At 42.7% G+C, this 21,030-nt stretch overlaps 1 protein-coding gene across 1 annotated transcript in view; it reads right to left on the bottom strand.

Annotated features, from left to right (window-relative positions):
* LOC139288568 (arf-GAP with coiled-coil, ANK repeat and PH domain-containing protein 3-like) overlaps positions 1-9,842 on the bottom strand; it is a 36,559-nt gene extending 26,717 nt beyond the window's left edge. The window contains exons 1-4 of the mRNA XM_070909886.1: positions 9,748-9,842; positions 9,628-9,685; positions 5,079-5,198; positions 4,383-4,436 (exon numbers count right to left, since the gene is read on the bottom strand). Coding sequence (XP_070765987.1) covers positions 4,383-4,436; positions 5,079-5,198; positions 9,628-9,685; positions 9,748-9,842 — 327 coding nt within the window. The remainder of the gene's footprint in view (positions 1-4,382; positions 4,437-5,078; positions 5,199-9,627; positions 9,686-9,747) is intronic.
* Between the last annotated feature and the right edge of the window lie 11,188 nt (positions 9,843-21,030).

Raw genomic sequence — 21,030 nt, 5'->3', positions numbered from 1 at the left:
TTTATTCTCCTAGTTGACAGACAGGTCAACATACCCAACAGAGTTGGAATGTGGTCGAACAAAGAACACACTGTCAAACATGTTGTAAGTACGTAGGTAAGTAAGGAATATCTGGCACATCTTCCATGGCCTGGTATCAGAGCTAAGGAATGAGACGGCAGCACAAAGGGATTATTGTACTGATGATCAGTTTGCTAATTTCCCTCTCATTCCACCGGCATGTTGGGACACAGACCGATCTCATGAAATCAGTCAAGCAATTATCTTTAATCCAAATCGGTGATCCAGAGAGAAGAGTAACATCTCTGTCCAATCAGAAATGTCAAAGTGTGGCAAGAAAAACTTGTTTTTAGACTTTGCTGAGGAAGGTTGAGTGATCATACTCTGCAACAGTTCCAAGTAGCTGCCTACTGTATAATGTTTTAGCATTGAGGTCATATTTAAAGGTGGCATTGTACTGGACTTCATTATATTGAGAGGTTATTCTAGTAATCTGTCCTCCTCATGTATGTAAATAGGAAGGATAAACAAATAGAAACGCCTGTAGTCCAGTACAACATCACTTTACATATAACCTCAACAATAAACATGTAATGGAATTTGCACATTTCCAACAATGTCAACAAAAACGGTACTAAAGGTCGAATTTATGGTAGAGCTGCTGTATTGAATTGCAATAGATTGCACAGGTGTACCTCGTAAAGTGGCCCCCGAGTGTATATGTAAGGAGAAAATGCCATGAAACACGAGAATAACTTGGAATATATCGGATATAATGCCTTTATAATTCATTGATTTATTGTGTGGTGAATCTGTCCTTCCGTAAATGGAAGTCCAAGAGACGGAGATCACAGTTCCTAGTATTCGTACTGCTGAAGGACTTCAAGGCTACACAATTAATCAATGGCCTTCTGTCAATATGGAGTATTTCAAGGAGTTTAGTTTAGTATCAGTTTCTCTGTCAGGCCACTGCGCTCCCATTGAAGATACATTTTCATATATTTTTACTTTCTGAACAAAGATGGCACTCAAAGTCTGTAAGGAATGATAATAAGGACTGCAGATGCAGACAGAAACGCCTTCCTGCTGCGTCTTGCTTTGTTTTCCAGTTTCCAAATATAACTGAGAGACACTAGCGTTGGTATCCCACATGGGAATTCACTGATTCAGTATGTACAGCCTACTGCATGAACATACTAACTCTATTCAAATGACTTAAATCATATTGTAACTTGAAAATAATATGTAATTATAACTTAAATTCTTCCGTCCATACGTGTCTGCTGTAAATCCCATCGGCATACTGTTTTAAGACTTGGCAGCTCAGATGTTCGTCTCTCTTTGCATCTGTGTGTCAGTCTCCCCTCATTTCTAATGGATGTTCAGAGAGTCAAACGCAAGTCAATAATTTATCGAGTATTCATATGGAGTTTCATGCTTGAATTAAACAGAGACGTGTTAAAATGTTGGCCTGATTCGGCTGACGCTTCTAAAAATCTATTGTGAAATCGGGGAAAAGGCTCTGAGCTAAAGTAAAAAAGAGCTACACTTGGCTCGCGTTGGACAAATTCATACAAACAGAGCCTGTTTGTTCTGTTGTGTGGTACTGAACTGGCAAAGGGAGCCAAGCTATCAGGAAATGGAGGGAAGCAAGGGCCAAGACTCTTTTATACTTTCCTTGGCTCTGTGCGTTTGCTCGTCGGAGCTCACGTCCATGTGTGTGCTCAAACATACGCGCTGCTTGTGTTTATTTTATCCGTTTTAAAAAAGGCATCCGAGCATGCCTGCAACACGGGCAGTTGGCACTCAGCGGCCCCCGTTTGTACGGTGCCATTTCATATTCTCCAGCGTGCACACTGGGGGACGTCCGCCACAAGTAGCAGATATAGCCATCATCATTTCTTATTCATCGGAGCACTGCTGCAGTCGCTCGGCTGCAGTCGCTCGGCTGCAGGAGCGCCGCACAGTTAAATGCACATGGTGTCGTTCCTGATTAAAATACGAACATGTAAAAGCTGTCAACAGGAAATGTTTCTGCTTCTGCTAAAAGTGCTTAATATGATGGATCACGAGGCTTCATCATTGCAAATATTATCATTTCTGTGAAATCTTTCATCTCAGGGGAATCCCTCTTTTCGCTTCAGTCCCCCCCCCCCCCCCCCCACCCCCCACCCCCTCTGCTCTGTTCTGCTTTTACATCAAAGTAACAAAGAAAACCTTTGAGAGCCAATCATATTAATGTCCAGTCAGACTCTTGGCTCTAATGGACTGGAGGGAGGGAGATGGGGAAACAGGAGGCTGAAAACCCAGCTGAGCTGACAGTGGAGGAGGCCAGCTGGTCCCAGGCCACACCATGCTCTCTTATGGTCTCTAAAGTGTGACACACTGAACCAGACAAACAGTGACAGACCGACAGACTGCATCTGACTGGAATTTGAAAGCAGTGGAAACAGAAAGAAGCATGTAATCGAAAAAACGGCCAAAGCTCTGACATGAACGCATTTACGAAGGGCTGGAAAAACAGAAGGAAAGTCTTAGAAATTACCATCATGTAGAATCAACACTAACTCTCACATGTCTAAGTTGAACATATGATGATAATAATTGTGAATTGGTGGATGTACACTCTTTAGTATTAGATACACTTAGCTAAAACAATGTGTTGGTTCAACTTCATGTTCATTTTGGAGGCTGTAGTTTGTGGTGCTGTTGGGTTGTATGGTGCTGGGAGGTGTTCCTGACATTGTGTATCCTCATTGTAAATATAATGAGGTCCTCCAAGATGCTAAGAGCAAAGAAACAAGCTTAATAGAATTCACATGGAACATTTTTATTTACTTGTCTGATAAAAGCGAAATGCACAAAGAAAATGTGCGTTCTCATTCTACTTGTTCTCCACTGTCCCGCCCGTACACCCGCCCGACCCCATCGCGAGCACACCACAGTCGGCCTCAGCTGTCAATCATGACGTTTCATGGCATCGAAGCATTAGAGCACGGCAAAGTTTCCCTTTTCATTGCTGCGTTTTACTCACTCTGCATTGACTCACCCTGTATATCCACTCAGGTCCCCCCCCCCCACACACACGTATCAGACAAGAGGACACTATAGTGAGTCTGCATGCTACCAACAGTCACGCACATACATACTGTACACTTGCCTGACCATATGTAACATGTCAAGGTTACTACTGTCCAACGGCTAAAGCTAATCCACGCCTGACTGAGCGACCTGAGCCATTAACCCTCCATTTGTAAAGTTGACCTCTCTCTCTTCCAACAGACTGGGAGCGAATGGGGTGGAGGGAGTGGCTGGTTTGTGATGATCTTTGTTGCGGCTTCAGAAAGGAATGTGATCCACACACACACACACACACACACACACACACACACACACACACGCTCTGCTACTTTACAGCATCGTCAAGCACGCAACGGGTTCAAAGGGCCTCAGAGGGGCAGGATGGGGGGCAGGGGGTCAGGAGCCTTGAAGGCGGGGAGGGGAAACGACACAGCAGTAAAGCAGAAACTCTGTTTAGTGTCAGGCGAAACATGTAGATTAATGAAAAGCTGGCAATAAGAATAATATTACCTCAAAGTTGTCGTTATTCAAGGTTGTAATTCTCAGGAATTTTATCAGGGGAGCCTTTACAGGCGAGGAAATTGCTAAAATACCTGCAGATAACTGTTTCTGGCAACAAGAAATTCCACAAATAATAAGACACCCCTTTATAAAGTGTTTATAACTCACAGCACTGAGTTGAAAATGCTACGGGCATTAGGATTAGGATGCTATCAGGAGGAAGAGGCTGCTTCACTGATGGATTTTAAAACTTTGAAGCTTTAATTAATGAGAGCAGATTCTGCTCCGATAGTGCACAAGCATTAAGTGGCAGCACGTGAAGTTGGGACACCTGTTTAATCCCCCATCTTAATGCTGTATGAAAAGCACTTGAAAGTGTTACTAGTAAGATTGCCGTCCTGACTTTTCACATAAAGACATGACAGAGACAGACTTGTTAAGTTGCATCATGTTAACATAAAGGGTTGCACGTCTGACAGGGCTTTAAGAAGACAGTGTTGTCCTCTGTGGTACTGTTTGAGATGCGAGGCCGCTCTGACTGACAGGTTCAGCACTGACAGTTACACGGCGACAGACAGATTTAATGATGTGTGAAAGAGGTATCCACAAGGAACCTGTTCAAACAGCGCTCAGCTTGACCCTCGGTGTTGTACTGAAGGGAATACACGACCCTGGCGAGGCCTGAAGTGCCAGTTAATGTTAGCATTTCAAGATGGGAGGATATCACTGTGCTGCTCTGTCTCAATCTACTGTACGTGGAGCATGCGGGGACAGTCTGGAGAGCAGGGCCGACTACTTACCATGTGGTAGTTGATGATTTCTTGGAGGCTTTCACCGCACTTTTCCAAGCACTCCTGCAAAGAAAAAAGCATATTATAAGATAATTCTTTAACTACATAATACATAAAGATGCTGTCTTTGCATCTGAGAGTAAAAGAAGAGAATAAAAGCCGCCACAAACTTAAACCACAATTTATTTGAATCCTAAATGGAAGAAAATGAAAAGATCCACAATGCTAAAATTAAGTCAAAGCTGCTTAATGTCACCGAGGTGCACTTTTGTGCTCTGGAGGATTTTTTTCCCTTGAAGCTTCTACGGGAAAAGGAGCTATAATTGCAGGGCTGTTTCAGTTCTCTCTTTTTTTTTCACAATGGAAACTACAAATAAGAACAAGACTTTAATAAGAAACTCAGTTAGTCATACTGTTGAAGCCAAGAAGGCTTTTAATAGCACTTAATGTCAGCAGCAATGAAAATAGTCCAAGACGCTGGTGCTGTGAGCCGAGCCAGAAGTAAGTTTCCAGACCGGATCTGATCCTCACTTACTAATCTGTTAGTAACCAGGTTTACTCACACACACCCAGAGAGATGGAAAATCCCCATCCTAAGACACACTAACAGTCCTAACCACAAATAAAGACAATAAAACCACAATAAAGGCTTTAATGGTTCAAACAGAGGCTCGATAAAATGACCCGGACCCATCAGAACCTCACCGAGATCATCTCATCCTTCTTGCACTGCTGAGACAGATCCCGGATGCCGTTGACGAAGAGCTTGTTGGCGCTGACGTACGCCTTCCCTGCTTCGATCATCCCACTGCATAGCTTCACCAGCTGTGGAGCAGAGAGAGACACGTTCGGAGGGGATCAATGGAGGTCATCACTTTCACCACAACACACTTCATAGTAATGTTGTTTCTGGGAATCGTCACAGTATATGTATTTATTTTACTACCTGTCTACAACCTGTTCTCATTATGTACATAATTTTAACATTTTACTATTTCTGTACACCTTTCTGTCAACCACAGCATTATATTTTACATTATACTACATTTCATTCCTGTATTTTAGCTGCTTCGCTACTTTATGTTATATATTCGTATTCGATTTTACTCATGTGACTTTTTCATACGTTGTTTGTCTGAGCTTTGTTGGACGGAGCCTGAGATCTAAGCTTCACTGTAATTGTTGTGCAATAAAGAACTTGAATTTTGTTTTTAATAACTTCAAGAGTTTACAATCTACTATTATAAACAAACAACACATGGGTTTTTATTTATTTTTTGAGCTGTTTCTAGGCCCCAAATTGCATATTGAACTTTAAGTAGGGAAATAACTTTTACAGAAAATACAGTTAAACAGATACATGACATGTGACTGTCACTGCGTTACAATCGACGCTTCAACATACAATCAACATTGTACGCTCAGCTCTTTAACACTTTTAAACTTTTGTCGTTTCCAGATCAAAACCTCCAACATTTTTCTCCACGTTTTTTCAGCACATTGCCCCACAAAGACCAGGATGTGTGTCACACAGTTTGTTTTCTAGTTATCACCTGTGGTAACATACGGTAGGAGCAGCATGCCACCCGACACACATGAATCAGCTACAGAGACTTGTAATGTTATCCAGGGCTGGAGAACGATAACAGACACTGTTTTGTGTATATTTTCTCTGCGGCTGTCAGCTAAATTTACGATATCTGCCACAAAGCCTGTGTTGTTTAGCTTCTTCTTTCATGACAGGAGAATTCATTTCTTCTCATTTTTCAGTCTGTGTTTTAACGCCAGGCTTTTGGTTTTTCAGCACCCTTTTTTTTTTCTCCAGGAAAGTCAAACTTCCTCCCAGCTGCTCACCAGCTGACACAAGACTGAACTCTTTAAAAGGAATAGTTTGACATTTTGGGAAACTTATAGCTTTCTTGAGCTAGATCGATACCATCGTCATGTCTGAACACTAAATATGAAGCTAGAGCCAACACATGATTAACTTAGCTTAGCATAAATACTGTAAACAAGAGGCACCTCTGAAGCTCACAATTTAACACGTTATATCTTGTTCGTTCAATTTGTACACAAACCAAAATGTAAAAACTACAAGTTGTGGTATTATGAGAAGTGCTGAAACTATTACAGAGCCATGCTTCTAAACTTTATGCTAAGCTACGCTAACCGTCTCCTGGCTCTAGCTTCACATTTCGTGTACAGACATGAGAGTGGTGTCAATCTACTCATCTACATTTCACCAAGAAAGTGAATAAATGTATTGCACTGTAGTGTTAGGAACAGAGGCATCGTTTGTCAATACTGAGAAAAGGCGGGAAAACAAAGGACTAGAGGTTTGACAGACAGAACACAATGCCTTTTTGAGTCTGTCCACTGAACAACAGCTGGTTAGAAAGTGAAAGCCACTGTAAAAGTAAAACAAGAGTCAACAGCCATGCTAGCAGGACGCTGTACTGAAGCTAAATGCGAATGCCATCATGCTAACATATTTACAATGGCAATTCTACCTCACATGCTGATGTTTAGCAGGTATAATATTTACCATGTTCAAAAAAAGCATGCTAACATTTGCTATTAGCCCGAAACACAAAGTATTTTGTATATATTGCTCGTATACTGTGTCAAGGCAAAGTCAAGGGATCACTTATTATAGTTATTATAGTTCATCCATTTACCAGCACTCTGCATCCAGTGTGTAATGTGGATAGACGCTCCTAAACTAAACGAGCTGAGCTAGAGTTACAGCCCAGACGCTAAGAAAACAGAATGATGTAGCATTACATGTTACTGATTGGATAAAACATTAGCTAATAGAGCACTGGTAAGCTAGATCAGAAAGTCTATTATGTTATATTATCAGTGAAATGTGAAATATGAATCACTGAATAGTTTCTTTTATTCTATTTCCCCTTTTCACGATCTAATGTTAAACTCCGCAGCTGGATTAGATTAAATTCATTCATGCACGGTACAGAAAGTGTTCAAAAAGTCATCCCAGAACTACAGATGTTATTTAGTGAGGTAAGTATAAGTGTAAGTTGTTAAATTGGCCTCTCTCCAGTATTTTGATGGATGTAAGAGGCCAAATACACAGACATGAAAGCATTGGAAGAAAATGGTTTGATTATTGAATATTAAATATTCCAATTAACAGTAATGATTGTGTTCATATCCCTTCTGACTAGAATATGAACTGTAGTGGAGGTTTCCAACTCTGATGGCAGTAAAAGAGGAACAGACCGCCTGACTAATCCTAGCTCTCACAAACACAGACCGTAATTCAATGTCAAAAGGACCATATGGACCGGTGACATGAGCATTACAGGCCAAGCATCTGGCTGCCTCATTACAAGGCAACTGCATGCTTTGAAAGCCGGTGTTATGCAGTCTAATGTTTTCAGCGAGTCCCAATCTTGCACCGCTGCCACGTCACGTTTCAGCAAACCTCAGCTGAACTGTTCAACAAGACCGAGCGACATCACGCCGTCCATTACGCTGAGTGCCATCCGTGGAGGCTAGCAATGTTGGCGCTGCGGGATTAGGCGCTGTAGAGTATTATAGTGCTGGGAGTGAGCAGCTGAGTGAAATGGGCAAGCCGTGTTGCAACAAGATATGCTGTGACAGAATATGGAGGAAAACATACCAACATTCCTCCCTTTTTTAGTCATTTTTCATCCAATATTACTACTGTATAGGCCGAGGATCAGTGTCTGAAATACCTTCTGAAAACCAAGGGGGCCCCGTGCTGTTATTGTGTTTAAGTCTGTTTCCCAGAACCGAAATAGAACCCATAATTATCCCCAAATCAAATCAAGATCCGTTAATTTAATACCTGCAAACCGAACATAACAAATTTGTCCAGAGCTGGCTGCTGGGAAAGCCAATTAGGGTCGGAGGACGAAGTGTGCTCAGTGGCTGTGGGAAATAATACATTATTTGGAGAGGAGAGGCAGTCTTTTTCGCTTTTTATTTGTTTGTTTAGTGATATAAAGACTGTTTAAGGTATTTTTATTTTTGCTGTAGCATAAATAAGGGCTGATATGTTGCATGTGGACTTGTTGGACTTTTAAGACTTAAATGTAGAGCAGAGCTGCAAGATTTAAGTCTATCAATGAGCATATTTGTACGACTACAACCAGCAGCAGTGGCATTTATTAATGTTTATTTGTATAGGGACGAGTATATCGTGAATCAATGCCACATACCACAGCTCGACTGATCCCGCTTCAAAAGCTGTTTCAACTTGAATTTAAAAGGATCCCAGTCATGATCCAGTTTAAGCTATGTGAGTAAAGAGTTCCACATATTAATCCCCCGAACAGAAAAGGCCATTTGTCCAAATGAGGATTTATGAAACGGGAACTTTTGTTACTGAGTGTATGAATGAATGGAACATTTTAGGCATTATGTGTCAGCATGATGCTACATTTTCTATTAATGATGGCTGTCATTTTGAAAGCCAATTTAAAAGTTCTCCCATATGAAAGGGAAGAACGAAAAGTGGAGAAATCATCACTGCTCTGCTTAAACTTTCAATCGTGTTGGACGTCTGGCCACACCTCAGTCAGTGATATCACAGCAGGCTTCGTGCCTTCAGGTGCGTTTTAAAGCCAGACTGGCACAGAGTTGTAGCTGATGGGCAGGATTTCCCTTCAATTTAAATTCACAACATAGAAAAACAGACGCCACTTGGCCTGATCTCAAACTGACGGCTTGTAGAGGGAGAAAATAAGCACGTACCAACAGCGCGAGTTGGCATGGCTGAATGTAAATGGCAAACTTGTTCTAATGTCTTTGCCAAAAAGACATGACATGTTATAATATCTTACCCTATCTAATACAATTTAGTTTATTTATACAGCAAATGGGAAAACACACAAAATAAAAGGCATAAAATCAAGAGAAAGCCAAAGAAAACAAATGGGTTTTAAACTGCTCTTAAAAACGTGCTCTGATTTGGCTTTTCTGAGAATATGAACTGACTGAAATTCAGTGTAATATCTGCCGCCTGCCCTCCACTTTAGCGGTTTTCACTGTGCTTACTTCTACGCAACATGTGGAGTGCCAGCAAGGAGCACAGCCTTGGAGAGATGATACAAACACCAGCATTGATATCAGTGAGTGGAGTGTAGTTTCCACCCACAGAGAGCAGAGCACTGACCATTTCCTGTCCTGTTATTTAGTGTTGATCCGTTGCTGAGATCGACAATATAAAAACATTCTGCCATTCTGACGATAACAAATGTCTTACCTTATCGAGCTTGGCCTCGATCTCGACGACCTCCGTCTCCACCTCATCGATATTTGCCCTGAAAAACAAAAGCAAGAGACGCTGTTAATGCATGTGTGTGGAAAACAGCCGTTCTACAACCTCCGTGTGATTTCCCACGCTCTCAGAAAGCACGAGGACGCCCCATAAAAATCTGTGAGTGACAGATGGAGTTTCGCGGAGCCAAAGCCAGACATGTTCGAGAGTTTGGGTGTGTTTCAAGCGAGCGAGACGCCGTCCCGGCAGCCGCTCAGCTCTGTCAAAACAAAGTGACAGACGAGGTCTCGACACAGTGAGTGGAACATGGCTCATCCCAAACCCCAATCCACCTACCCACTGTCAACACCACCACCACTAATACCACACCCAACCGCACCACTGAGAGAGGTGAAATTTACACCCAGAGGCTCACAGCTGCATGACGTAGCCCCTAAATACACCACTCACCAGCTTCTCCACATACTGATGTCAATCAGGAGTGTGTGTGTGTGTTAAAAACAAAAAAAAACAATATTTGATATGTTCCTTTCTACATGCTGCTCATCCCGCCATTATCTGCTTCCTGCTGCACAGTGGGACCTGGTGGTTTCATTGGAGTATAGATATGATCAATAGCCTCTTCATATAATCGCAGCTCTGCATCCCTTGACCAATCTTCCCATTTCTTAGCCACGTTAGCGCTCTGGCTCGAGGGATGGAAATGTCAGCCAGTCGGTCGACCGCTTTGGTCCAGAAATATACCAGCAACTGTTCCCAAGCTTTCAGGTAGAACCTGCGTGTGATTCTGCAGATGCATGCAGGTCGTTGAATAAGACTGCATAAAAATAGTTAATAGTTAAACTGTCTATTCATCATCGTCTTTCACATTATCAATTAGTTTATATTCGTTGACAAAAATGTAATACATGTCCTCATCATACCCAAACCGCCTCGTGTTCGTCTTGAAAAATAGGTTGTCAACGTATTTGACAAGCAGAAGCACACTGGCAGCTTCCATCTTGCTTTCTTCGACACACACTTAAGACTAGCTTTCCATTTGATATGACGGAGAAAGTGTACTGAATCACAGCGCTACACACAGACACACACACACACACACACACACACACACAGCTGCTCCGTGATGAGAGTATCTGTGGCATATATCAGCCATCGGCTGGCAGGATATAAAACTTGTATCTCTGTCTCATCTCTTCCTCTCTGGCCTTGGGTGGATTTGCCTGCTCGGCCGGGCTGCAGCGAGCTCAGGGGACGAAGGATGGCACGTGCTCTCATACTCTTCCTCTCCACCCCCACAGCTTTTTACTCTCACCATCTCCTTTTATAAGGATCTGAGGGAGTGGGGGGGGTACTCCAGAGAGGAAATATCTGTCAAAAGCTCCAACGCATGCAGGATGGAAACATACATTACCAAAATAATCAATACCATATTATTCCACATGTGGACGTGTGTTATTGTAACCTCAACTGATCTCAGGCTGAACAGCCTTCAGCCAACCACACCCGGGGATAATCTCGCTGTGAGCAAAGCTGTTTTCATTGCTGATGTCATTTTTGAAACTGCCCTTTTTATGTGATAATGCCAAGCTTAGCAGGCGCTCGCTTTTCAGGAGGCTGAACGCCTTTCAGCAGCAGCCAGACCGATCTTGAAACGTTATTTTGATATTTTATTTTCAAATGCCCACAGATACCCAACACACCCATTTCAAATCAGCAAAAAGGCTTTCAGAAGCATTGATGCATGTTTTCTAAAGATCAACGCAGCATTATCTGCAGCACTTCATCCACGACAACAACCATTGTAAAACTTGCAATTATATTATACATTTAATATTCAATCGTGTTTATTTATATACATTTATTTTAATGGTCCATACTGGTGGCTTTGCATGTTAAACCCATTAATCAAATACTGTATGCTGCCTTACTGCCAGCTTTTTTCCAAAGCATATCAAAAGTGTTTTGATCTGATCCTCCACATCTTCCTGCTTTCAATTCACTTCACTGAGGCTCGAATATCAACATGCAGAGACTTCACGCATGCTTTAAATTCATTTATCACAGTAAACATTTAGTTGCCTTTTGTGTTTTTTGCTGTTTGAGGTCTCTTTATTTTCTAGTTCCTAGTAGAATCAATGAGCCCGTTTTGAGAAGCAGCAGATGTGGAGCTTTATAGTTAGTGAGTCTAGTCTAGTTAGTAATCTCTCTAAAGAACGCTCTGTTTTTCATCAGCCAACAGTCACCGTCACTTTGTTCTGCATTACCACAGACTACAGAAGAGTTAAAGGTATCATACAGAGTTAACCTATAATATAATGCATGTTCAGCACAACCAAACCTGTTCTACTAGTGTGTGACGCCAAAATATTACGGTGCTGAAGTCCCTGAGCAGCATCAGTGTATTTTGCATTTCAATTTTTAAGTCAAGGCGAGGGTCCAAACTAAATATTAATAAGGCTAGGGAGAGTCTTGCTTCCAGGTTCAGCTCCCCCTCCTCAACCCAATCATTTTCAAACAGTACCCAACATTGTTCTTGTTTGCTTAGTTGGTCTTCTAAGTTAGCGTCATGAATAGAATGGCTTTCGACGGCTGACTCTCAAAACTCAACTGTTTAGGGCAGTGGTTCCCAAGCTGGAGGTTGAGACCCACCAAGGGGTCGCAAGATACATCTGAGGGGTCACGAGATGGTTAACAAGACAGGAAAAAAGAGCACGAAACATTACACAACATGGCTTGTTTTAAATTTTGTCTTTTTTCTTGTGAAACACGGGAGAGTTTACCTCTTCAGGACTCTAAAAACTTCTGACAAAGAAACATCACTCTCTGGTTAAATTGCTCAAAGTTCATAAACATCCTGTTATGAGAGGTCACCAGCGGGCATTGCCTGGCTATAAAGGGCCACAAGCCAAAAAGGTTGTGAACCAATGCCTTAGTGATTTATTACCCTGCATTAAACCTATCTAACAGAGCTTAACAGAGGACAAGATTGTGTAAATTATGTTTCAAAGGCTTGTGCATCTTACCAACTGCAGAGGTGTGGAACAAACACTGAATACATTTAATTATGTGGCAATAAAAGAAATACAAAGGTCAACAGTGGGGATGCCACTGGGTTTCGGTCATGCTGCTCCAAATGCAGCTGAACCCGTGTGGCTCTACATAGTGACAGCCCAGCTCGCTGCTCCAGATGTGCGGACTGTGTCTCGTGGGACAGCTGCTCCTGCTGAACCCCCTCCAGGCTGTAACCCCCACTGCCCTGTCTCACTGCACATGCCTCCCATAATGGATGCACACGGACCCCCGGGCCTGTAGCCACGGCAACCGTCTCCTAAGTGGGCCGCAGAGGTCCCCGATGTGCTTGTGAGTTGACCCTTATTCACACCACGAGGGAGCGGAGAGGCTAAGTAGATAATAACATGACTCACAACACGGCTACTGTGACAAGAGAGGGCCGTCGTCTCACCATTAAAACCTCATCAGGAGACCATTAAACAGCAGTTAAACCGACGGAGGTTCACATGTCAGCTTGTGCACAGACATCACTGATTAACTCAAATAAACATGCATTTCTTAATGCCCGATTAGGACTGAAGAGCAACAACACAATAAGTTTATAACTTGTCAAGGCAGACTGAAGTTACATGCGCCTGTTAGTGCGCAGGATTAGTCTGGGATCATTACCGTGACATGGAACAGTGCAGTTAAAAACATAATAAACACTGAGATTGTGCCGAGTAAGCTGCAGCGCCGGTGGTTTCTGGCTGGTGACATGCTGACGGGGCGTCCATAGGAACGGCTGAGGTGCTGTTTACTGGCCCGAAGTCGCAGAACACCTCCGTTTCTCTTCAATTCAGGAGCATCTTAACTAGCTTCACATGATGCTAGGTTAAAGCCTTTTGAAATGGTGTAACGTCACACAACATTTTCTCCATGCTGGCATTTTTTTTGTGTGGTGCGTGAAGGATCTATTGAACTAACTCATCATCTCGGAGAAATGTTTTCATCATTCTAGTAAGCAGTGGTGGAAGGAAGTACTTTTTTAAGATCCTTTCCTTAAGTAAAAGTACATATTATTAGCAAGATGGTATCAAAAGTATTTATAATACAGAACAATGGCCCCTGTGAGTTTTATACTATTATATAAAGATTATTATTACGTGTAGATGCAATTTTACCGTTGTAGTTGGTCAGGCCGAAGCTATTTCTAATGTAGTAATTTAATGCATCATATTTTCTAAAGCTCATCATGTGTTTTGTATATAAAATCTTAATCTGTAAAGTAACCAGTAAGCTGTCAAATAAATAAATGTAGTGGAGTAAAAAGTAAAATATTTTTCTCTGATATGTTGTGGAGTAGAAGTATAAAGTAGCATGAAATGGCTTAACTACTTGAGTAAATGTACTCAGTTACTTTCCACCACTGCCAGTAAGTGTGGCTTGGCTGCTGTGTGTGAACCGGATGGCTGGGAGAGACGCAGCTGGGCACAGATGCCCGAAAGGGTGTCTGTTTTGAAGGGTGAATCGACGCAGAGCGGCCTGGTGGCCTGATGGAGAGCGAGCAGGTGGGTTGTTGAGGAGAGAGCCAACACTGGGTCCAGGTAGTGACCCTTAAAATACAGCCGCAGCCCAAACCGCCAGCTGGGGCACACGGACAAAACCTGACGCCGGCCCGCTGGGGAGAGCGAACTAGCCAATGAGTGATGCAGCTCTAGTCTCTCTGCCAGCATACAAATGAGAACAGCTGTAGAGCAGACTAGATGCTAGCTTCAAGTGATCCTCAGCAATCAGCAGACTGTTTGATATCAATCTGCTGTTTGCTCTTCAGTGTCTTTAATCTCTCTTCTTTGAAACTTAATTCAAAACCTCCCACAGACGGTTTCATCAGGGTGAAGAGTCTGGGAGGCGAGCGAGGGGACAGGAGGTGGGGTGGAGGAGGGGGTCGGAGACGGGGGCGGCTCTGCCTGTCTGAGGGCCCCATTGTGACAAAGCCACTTCCTGTCTGGAGAAATGGCAGCATTTTGTTATAATATTGATTGCTTTAGTGTCCTAATTGAGGCTGGGCTGCAGGGCTGAATGCCTGATTGGTGGGGGGGGGGGCACATTTCCCTTCAGCTACAATGAACAGAAGCTCGGTTTATTCTTAGCTGCATGGCTCCTAATGCCCCCTGCCCTGCCCAGCCCCCCCCCCTCCTTCTCCAGACCACCACATGAGCTAATACAGGGTCGAAGAGGCCCCTCTGGCTATGCTATGTCAAGCACTTACTACCCAGTATTTTTTTTCAGAGCACTAGCTAGCTAGTCACTCAAAAATATCTTACCTCCCCACAAACTTCGCTAAACCCCTCCCCCAAACAGTGATTGTCCAATCATAGCTTAGCAACCGTAACTAGGCACGGCAGACCCGTCAAGCTTTGGATTTCTCCAAATGCCAAAGAGAAGTGATCGGTGCTGTAGTGAGAGCGATACTGGACATTAAACAGTGTGTTCATCTGCAATTATTAGCATGTCCGGCTAACTAGCTCACTACCTACAGTAGCAACGTTATTTCCAAAGGCGCACATCATTAACAAACTACAAAAGTCCTGTCAACGACTAGCACATCCACCGTGTAGCATCTCCTCATCTTGTGGAAGTCGATCCTGGAAGCTACTACATCAGTTCAGGATTCTTGTTTTAAAAGGAGTTAGCTGGAAAGACAGCAACTCATGACGCTAAGGTTAATTAGGTAGCTATAGCTGATGAAATCTGCTAGCGTCGTCTTTTTAGCCGCCACATCGATGGTTGCCAGCGAGAAATTATAAGCCTGCTTTTGTCTGCCTCTGTCTGAAATCAAGCACCCCTTGTTTTAAAGCGGTAAATCTGCCACTGTTATCATTATAAACTGCATAACATGCCGAGCACATAACAACAGTAACTAAGGGCGGGGCTTAGCAAACAGCCCATTTTGCTATCCTTAATCCAGACCTTATGACCTCCAAAGAAACTTTTGCACTCATCCAGTTGGCGCCACATTTACATCACCATCCTAATAATTTAAGAATTACACTGCCCCATAATCTGTCGTAACACAATCCTAATGCATTTAAGGTGCAGGGGGAGTTCAAGTGTCTCCAGTAAAACCCTCCCCAACATGTGTTCAAAGCCCTGACTATTGTTTCCGAAACCCAGGCTTTTATTTCCACTTGAAAGCTTAGATGTGTTCCTCGTGCTTAAACAGGCCTGCTTTCTGTTCTGAAAGAGGCCGCACTATAAACACCGCTCACATTTCTGCAGCAGACTACACCGAGTGTGCCGCTGTCGCTGCGTTCACCTACAAACCCTCCTCAACAACACACATCGGCACTAATGGCTTCACAGAAGTGACATGTCTGCTGCAGCCGTAATTACTCATTTATGCTGGAGGCCTGAGCGTCGAGCCGTCGGTGTATGCGCATGGATTTAGTTGCATGTACTGGATGTGTGGTATCCATCACGGGGTTCACATGTATGTCCCAGGACAGGTGCTCACATCAGTTATGTCAGTGTTTATATATTAAGGCCTGGTCGCCCATCTACAAGTGAAGGTTATGCCTCCCCCCTCCCCTTTGATTGTCTACTGTGCCAAATACTTTGCCAAACAGCTGAGTGGCAGCCATTCACCAAGCCCCGTTTCTACGGCAACATTCGTCTGCCCTGACAGACAGACGACCCTCCCAGCCCACCCACTCATTCAGAGGACTCAATAGAAGAGACCACCAACACTCCCACCAAGCTACTTCCTCACAGGGGGCCTCGCGTGTCTGATCTCTGCCAGAGTCTGTAAAGACACCGTCTGGTGGAGTTCAGGAGAGGACAGGACCTTCGAACCATCGAGGGTCACATGGTTTCATATTAGTGTTGAAACAATTAATCAATAAATCAATCTAATCTAATCAATCTGCTGTTGTCATTGTGCAGGGCTGCAACTAATGATCGTTTTAATAGTAAACAGATCGTCCTGAAATTGATTTCTTTGTCCGACTTGCAGTCTAATACTCACATAGGTTAAGACAACGAAAAATTAATTGAGTAATGATTATCAAATAATTAATCATCAAAACAGATGCTGTTGAATTTTCTGTCGATGGACTAAAGATTAATCAGATAATAATTTTATTTAATATCATTGTAAATGTAAGACCTTCTGAATCTGGACTGTTGTTCAGACAAAACAAGACATTTGTTTATGTTGCCTTGGGATCTGGAAACTAATAATGGGTATTTTCCGCAACTTTTTGACATTTTCTGGATTAAACAATTAATCAATTAATCATTTTAGTCTATAGAATGTCAGCAAATACCCATCATAAGTAACCAGAGCCCATTGAGATGCCTTAAAATGTCTTGGTTTATCTGACCAGCAGTCCAAAACCCAAAAATATTGAGTTTACTATCAAGAAAGACAAAATATAATTGTATAAAATATTATTATTATTAGTTGCAGCTCTGTTTCACATGCAGAACTGAATAGACCTGCTGTTCTTGTCTTTAGAGGTAATAATAATGATGTATATATGAGCCGGTCATGAATTAAACAGCAAAAAACAGAACAGACAAATCAAATTGGTCTCTGATTTGGAGAGATTAAAAAAAAAAAAAAAAAAAAAAAAAGGCAGAATTCTTTCATCAGACAAAAATAAAATCAGCTTTGTTTCACTCACTTTCTGAATACTAGAGTGTGCCCGATGTTGTGCCATCTAAATCAGCCAGGATGAAAGCCAAACCCCACACTGCCCTGAGGGCTCCCAGTGAAGCAGTGTCTAAATCAGCGGTGGCTGTTCTAACTGCCACCTGACCTGAACTTGTGGTCTATTTTAGCAGGAGGGCACATGTGTACCCTCTCTCACAACAATGACAGGCCTCGTAAATCACTGACAAGGACAGGCGCTCATGCAGGCAGCAAGAGCAGGACAGCTACGAAAAGTACTACATTTATATGAGACTCTACACTGAATCTACTGTTAGCCACAGTAGAATAATGCAGCAGTGTTAAAATTAAACTAATCCTGCACAGTTTTGTTTTTGCATGAGATGAGGAGCCTCTGAAATGCAAATTAGATTAGACAGAGTGTCTCAAAATAGATATGTGTGCATGCTTCATATTTTCAGTAACGATTTCACCGGTTCTGTCTCTGTTCTGTAAGTTATAAGAGCCAAGTGTACCTATCATGCCTATAGGCAGCCCGTGTGACCCAGAACTCCCCAGAACTGTGCAGTATTTGGACAGCATTTTTTACTGGAAGTCAACAAGGTGTCAGACCACCAAACCTGAGAGCATGAGTCTGAAACAAAACAAAACATGCACATCAGGCTGCTGGGCCCAGAGCCTGAACTGGGATAGGACGTCAGAAACGTACAGTATCTGCATGTGGAGCCAAGCTCAGCTTACTGTAACAGGCTGCGATCAGAACATTTCTCATCCAGAGAGTTGTCTGGACTGGAACGACCGGGAGGGAAATATATAAAAGGAGACTGAAAGCGGGGGGAGAGAGGTAAGGGAGTCTGACTACAGGAAAAGGGGGAACTAGACTCTGTCTGACAATAGATATTCGTCTCTCCTGACTGCACACGACCTCTCCAAAATCAACACTCCTGATGTTTTTTCTAGCTGAAGGAGATATCTAGTCTGGCGACGGGTTGAGCGCTCCACCTTCGATGACCAGTCTGCCTGCTGTGGGTGAACTTTTGCCTGTCTGCTCCCCAACACCTCCTCCTCCTCGGCCCCTGCCACACCCCTGCCAACTCTTCCTCCTACATGCTCGTCTGTTGGCTGTGTGCTGCTTCTCTGCACGCCGCAGACCGCGGCACATAAATCCTGAGGGAATGAGCGGCCCAAAAGCTTGATGCGTCTCCTCAGAAAGCAGCCCAAAAAAAACACTAAAACAAAACAAAGTCAAAAAAACACTTGGTGTTTGTGTTATCCAATGAAGCCACCAACAGAAGCAGTAATTGTAGTGTTTAAACTAAAGGCTTAACTAATGAGTTTACTTAATGCCAGAGTTACATATCTTTATATATGACCCTTTTTATGCCAGAAATGACAAATGCTCAGTGATTCCCCCATAATTTTCTCCTGTGAAACGACACTTGCATCTCCACTAGGCTCTTTAACTTCCCAGGAAAACCAAGAGTCATTAAAAAGTTAGAGGAAATCCATTTTATTGCTGGTATTACTGACTGGTTTTATGTAGCTGTGGTCAAAGAAGACCCTCAATCATTTCATAACTTGACAAATAAACCCTGGTTAAAGTAACATTTGTATTACTTTTTTGATCTTTGTGAATCAGTTACAACATCCATCAATCAAAAGTTTTTAAGTGTTTGATTTCAAGTTATGAAGCCACTTTTTCCAGAAAATGCCCCAACTTTAAAAGAGCAATCTAGTATTGACTTCCATAAAGTCTAGGGGGTCACAACAGACAGATGTAAATGGTCAAAACTGAAACGAGCTGAGGCCGAGATATCTTGACTTTTTGGTTTCTAGTTTGACCCCAAAAAGAACGTGGGAGAAGTTTGCCTTCAACGCTTTCGGCAAGGAGGCTTTCCACACAACCTTCACCCAACATGTTGCTCTTTATACTACGTCACCAGACTTCCTAAGCGCTTTCTGGCAGAAAGCCTTGAAGGCAAACTCCTCCCGTGTGTCCCCCAAAAACACTGGAGCCTACATTTCCCATAATGAAACTCAATAGCATTTTTTCATTTGACTCCAAATGCCGGGCAAATGTGCACAGCTCCATACCCCCAGTTTGTGACACAACCTTTCTGTTACACATTTGAAGTCTCCAAGTTGAGATAAGTCTTATTTTCTCAAGACTTTAGAAAGCTGTCTGCAAAAGCCTCAGAAGACATTAAACGACTGTTTTCACAAGCTGAGTAGGACTCCTCGTGATGAGTTTACTGATCGCCATGTGTGAAATTGGTGGAATGTCCCTTTGAGAAATGTCCGCCTGCATGAAGAGAAAGTAAAACCATTCTGGACGATCAACACATCTGTCTTTTCAAACTGTTAGTCACACATTTTGTTGCCTATCAAAGTACAGAAAGAGAAGCATTCTGCTGTTCCAAACCCTCCTCCTGTATCAGGCTGCCGGTGTCTTGTTGGACCTTGAACAATGTGTGCATATTTTCAGACCCTCCCTTGGCGAGAGACATTAGTTCTGGCGCTGTCCAAACGACCAACGGTTCACAGGCAGTAAAGCAGCCGGGCAGGCAGTCCCTGAGCCGGGGATAACATTCCCACTTAATCTGAGCAGATGAATCCCATCTTCTAAATGTGCACATGAGGAGAACGAGAACAGAGAGACATTCTTCAGCAGAAACATTCAAATCAAACAAGACTTCTGCAGCCAAGCTTATTCCTGCAAAAACTCCTGCCAGGGCTGTTCGTTGATACGTCCAAGGAAAAAGCCAGAGTCGGGTTTCCATTTGAAGACAACTTTTCATTTCAAAATAAAGGGTGAAAACTATAAAATTAAAAGGAACAGTTTGACATTTTGAGAAATACACTTCTTGGCTTTCTTGCCAAGAGTTAAATAAAGTACATTGATGCCACTCTCATCTCTGTCCATTCAATATATGGCTACAGCCAGCGGCCAGTTATCTTAGCTTAGCATGAAGATTGTAAAGCTAGCCTGGCTCCCTCTGAAGTTCACAAAATCCCCCTACCAGCACCTCTAAAGGTCGCAACATCTTGTTTAGATTAAACACACGAGATATAACCTGTTCATTAGTGAGCTTTATACGTGCAGGTTGGCAGATTATGTACAGAGCTAAGATAGCTGTTCCCCCCTGTTTCAGTATTACTGCTAAGCTAAGATAACCAGTTGCTAGCTTTAGCTTAATATTTACCGTACAGACAGAACGTTGTATCAATCTTCTCAGCTAACTGTATCTAACTAAAGTGTACTTCCCAAAATGTTGAACTGGTTATTTCCTTTAATGACACAAAACAGAACAAGACTAACTGTCTACAGCCACACTAGCAGCCCATACAGTGGTGTTTTGAGTCAAATGCTAATATCAGCATGCTGACATGCTCACAATGAGAAACTAACATGTAGATGTTAAGCAGGGATCGTGTTTACTATGTTTACCAACTTAGTTTAGCGTGTTAGCATGCTAATATTTGGTCATAAACAAGTACTGGACAAATATGACCTGATGATGGTGCAAGATTAAAGTTCATCACCAACGTTATTACAATTCACCCTGACGGGAACATTAATATCTGTGCAAAGTTGCATGGCAATCCCTTCCATAGTTGTTGAGACATTTCACTCAAAACCACAAAAGTCAACCTCATGGTGGCGCTAGAGGAAAAGTCAGGGGATCACCAAAGTCAGTAGGATTCATCCTCTGGGCACC

This window comes from Enoplosus armatus, chromosome 8 (assembly GCF_043641665.1).
Source record: "Enoplosus armatus isolate fEnoArm2 chromosome 8, fEnoArm2.hap1, whole genome shotgun sequence".
Taxonomy (NCBI): Eukaryota; Metazoa; Chordata; class Actinopteri; order Centrarchiformes; family Enoplosidae; genus Enoplosus; species Enoplosus armatus.
This window is presented reverse-complemented; position numbering and strand designations above follow the sequence as displayed.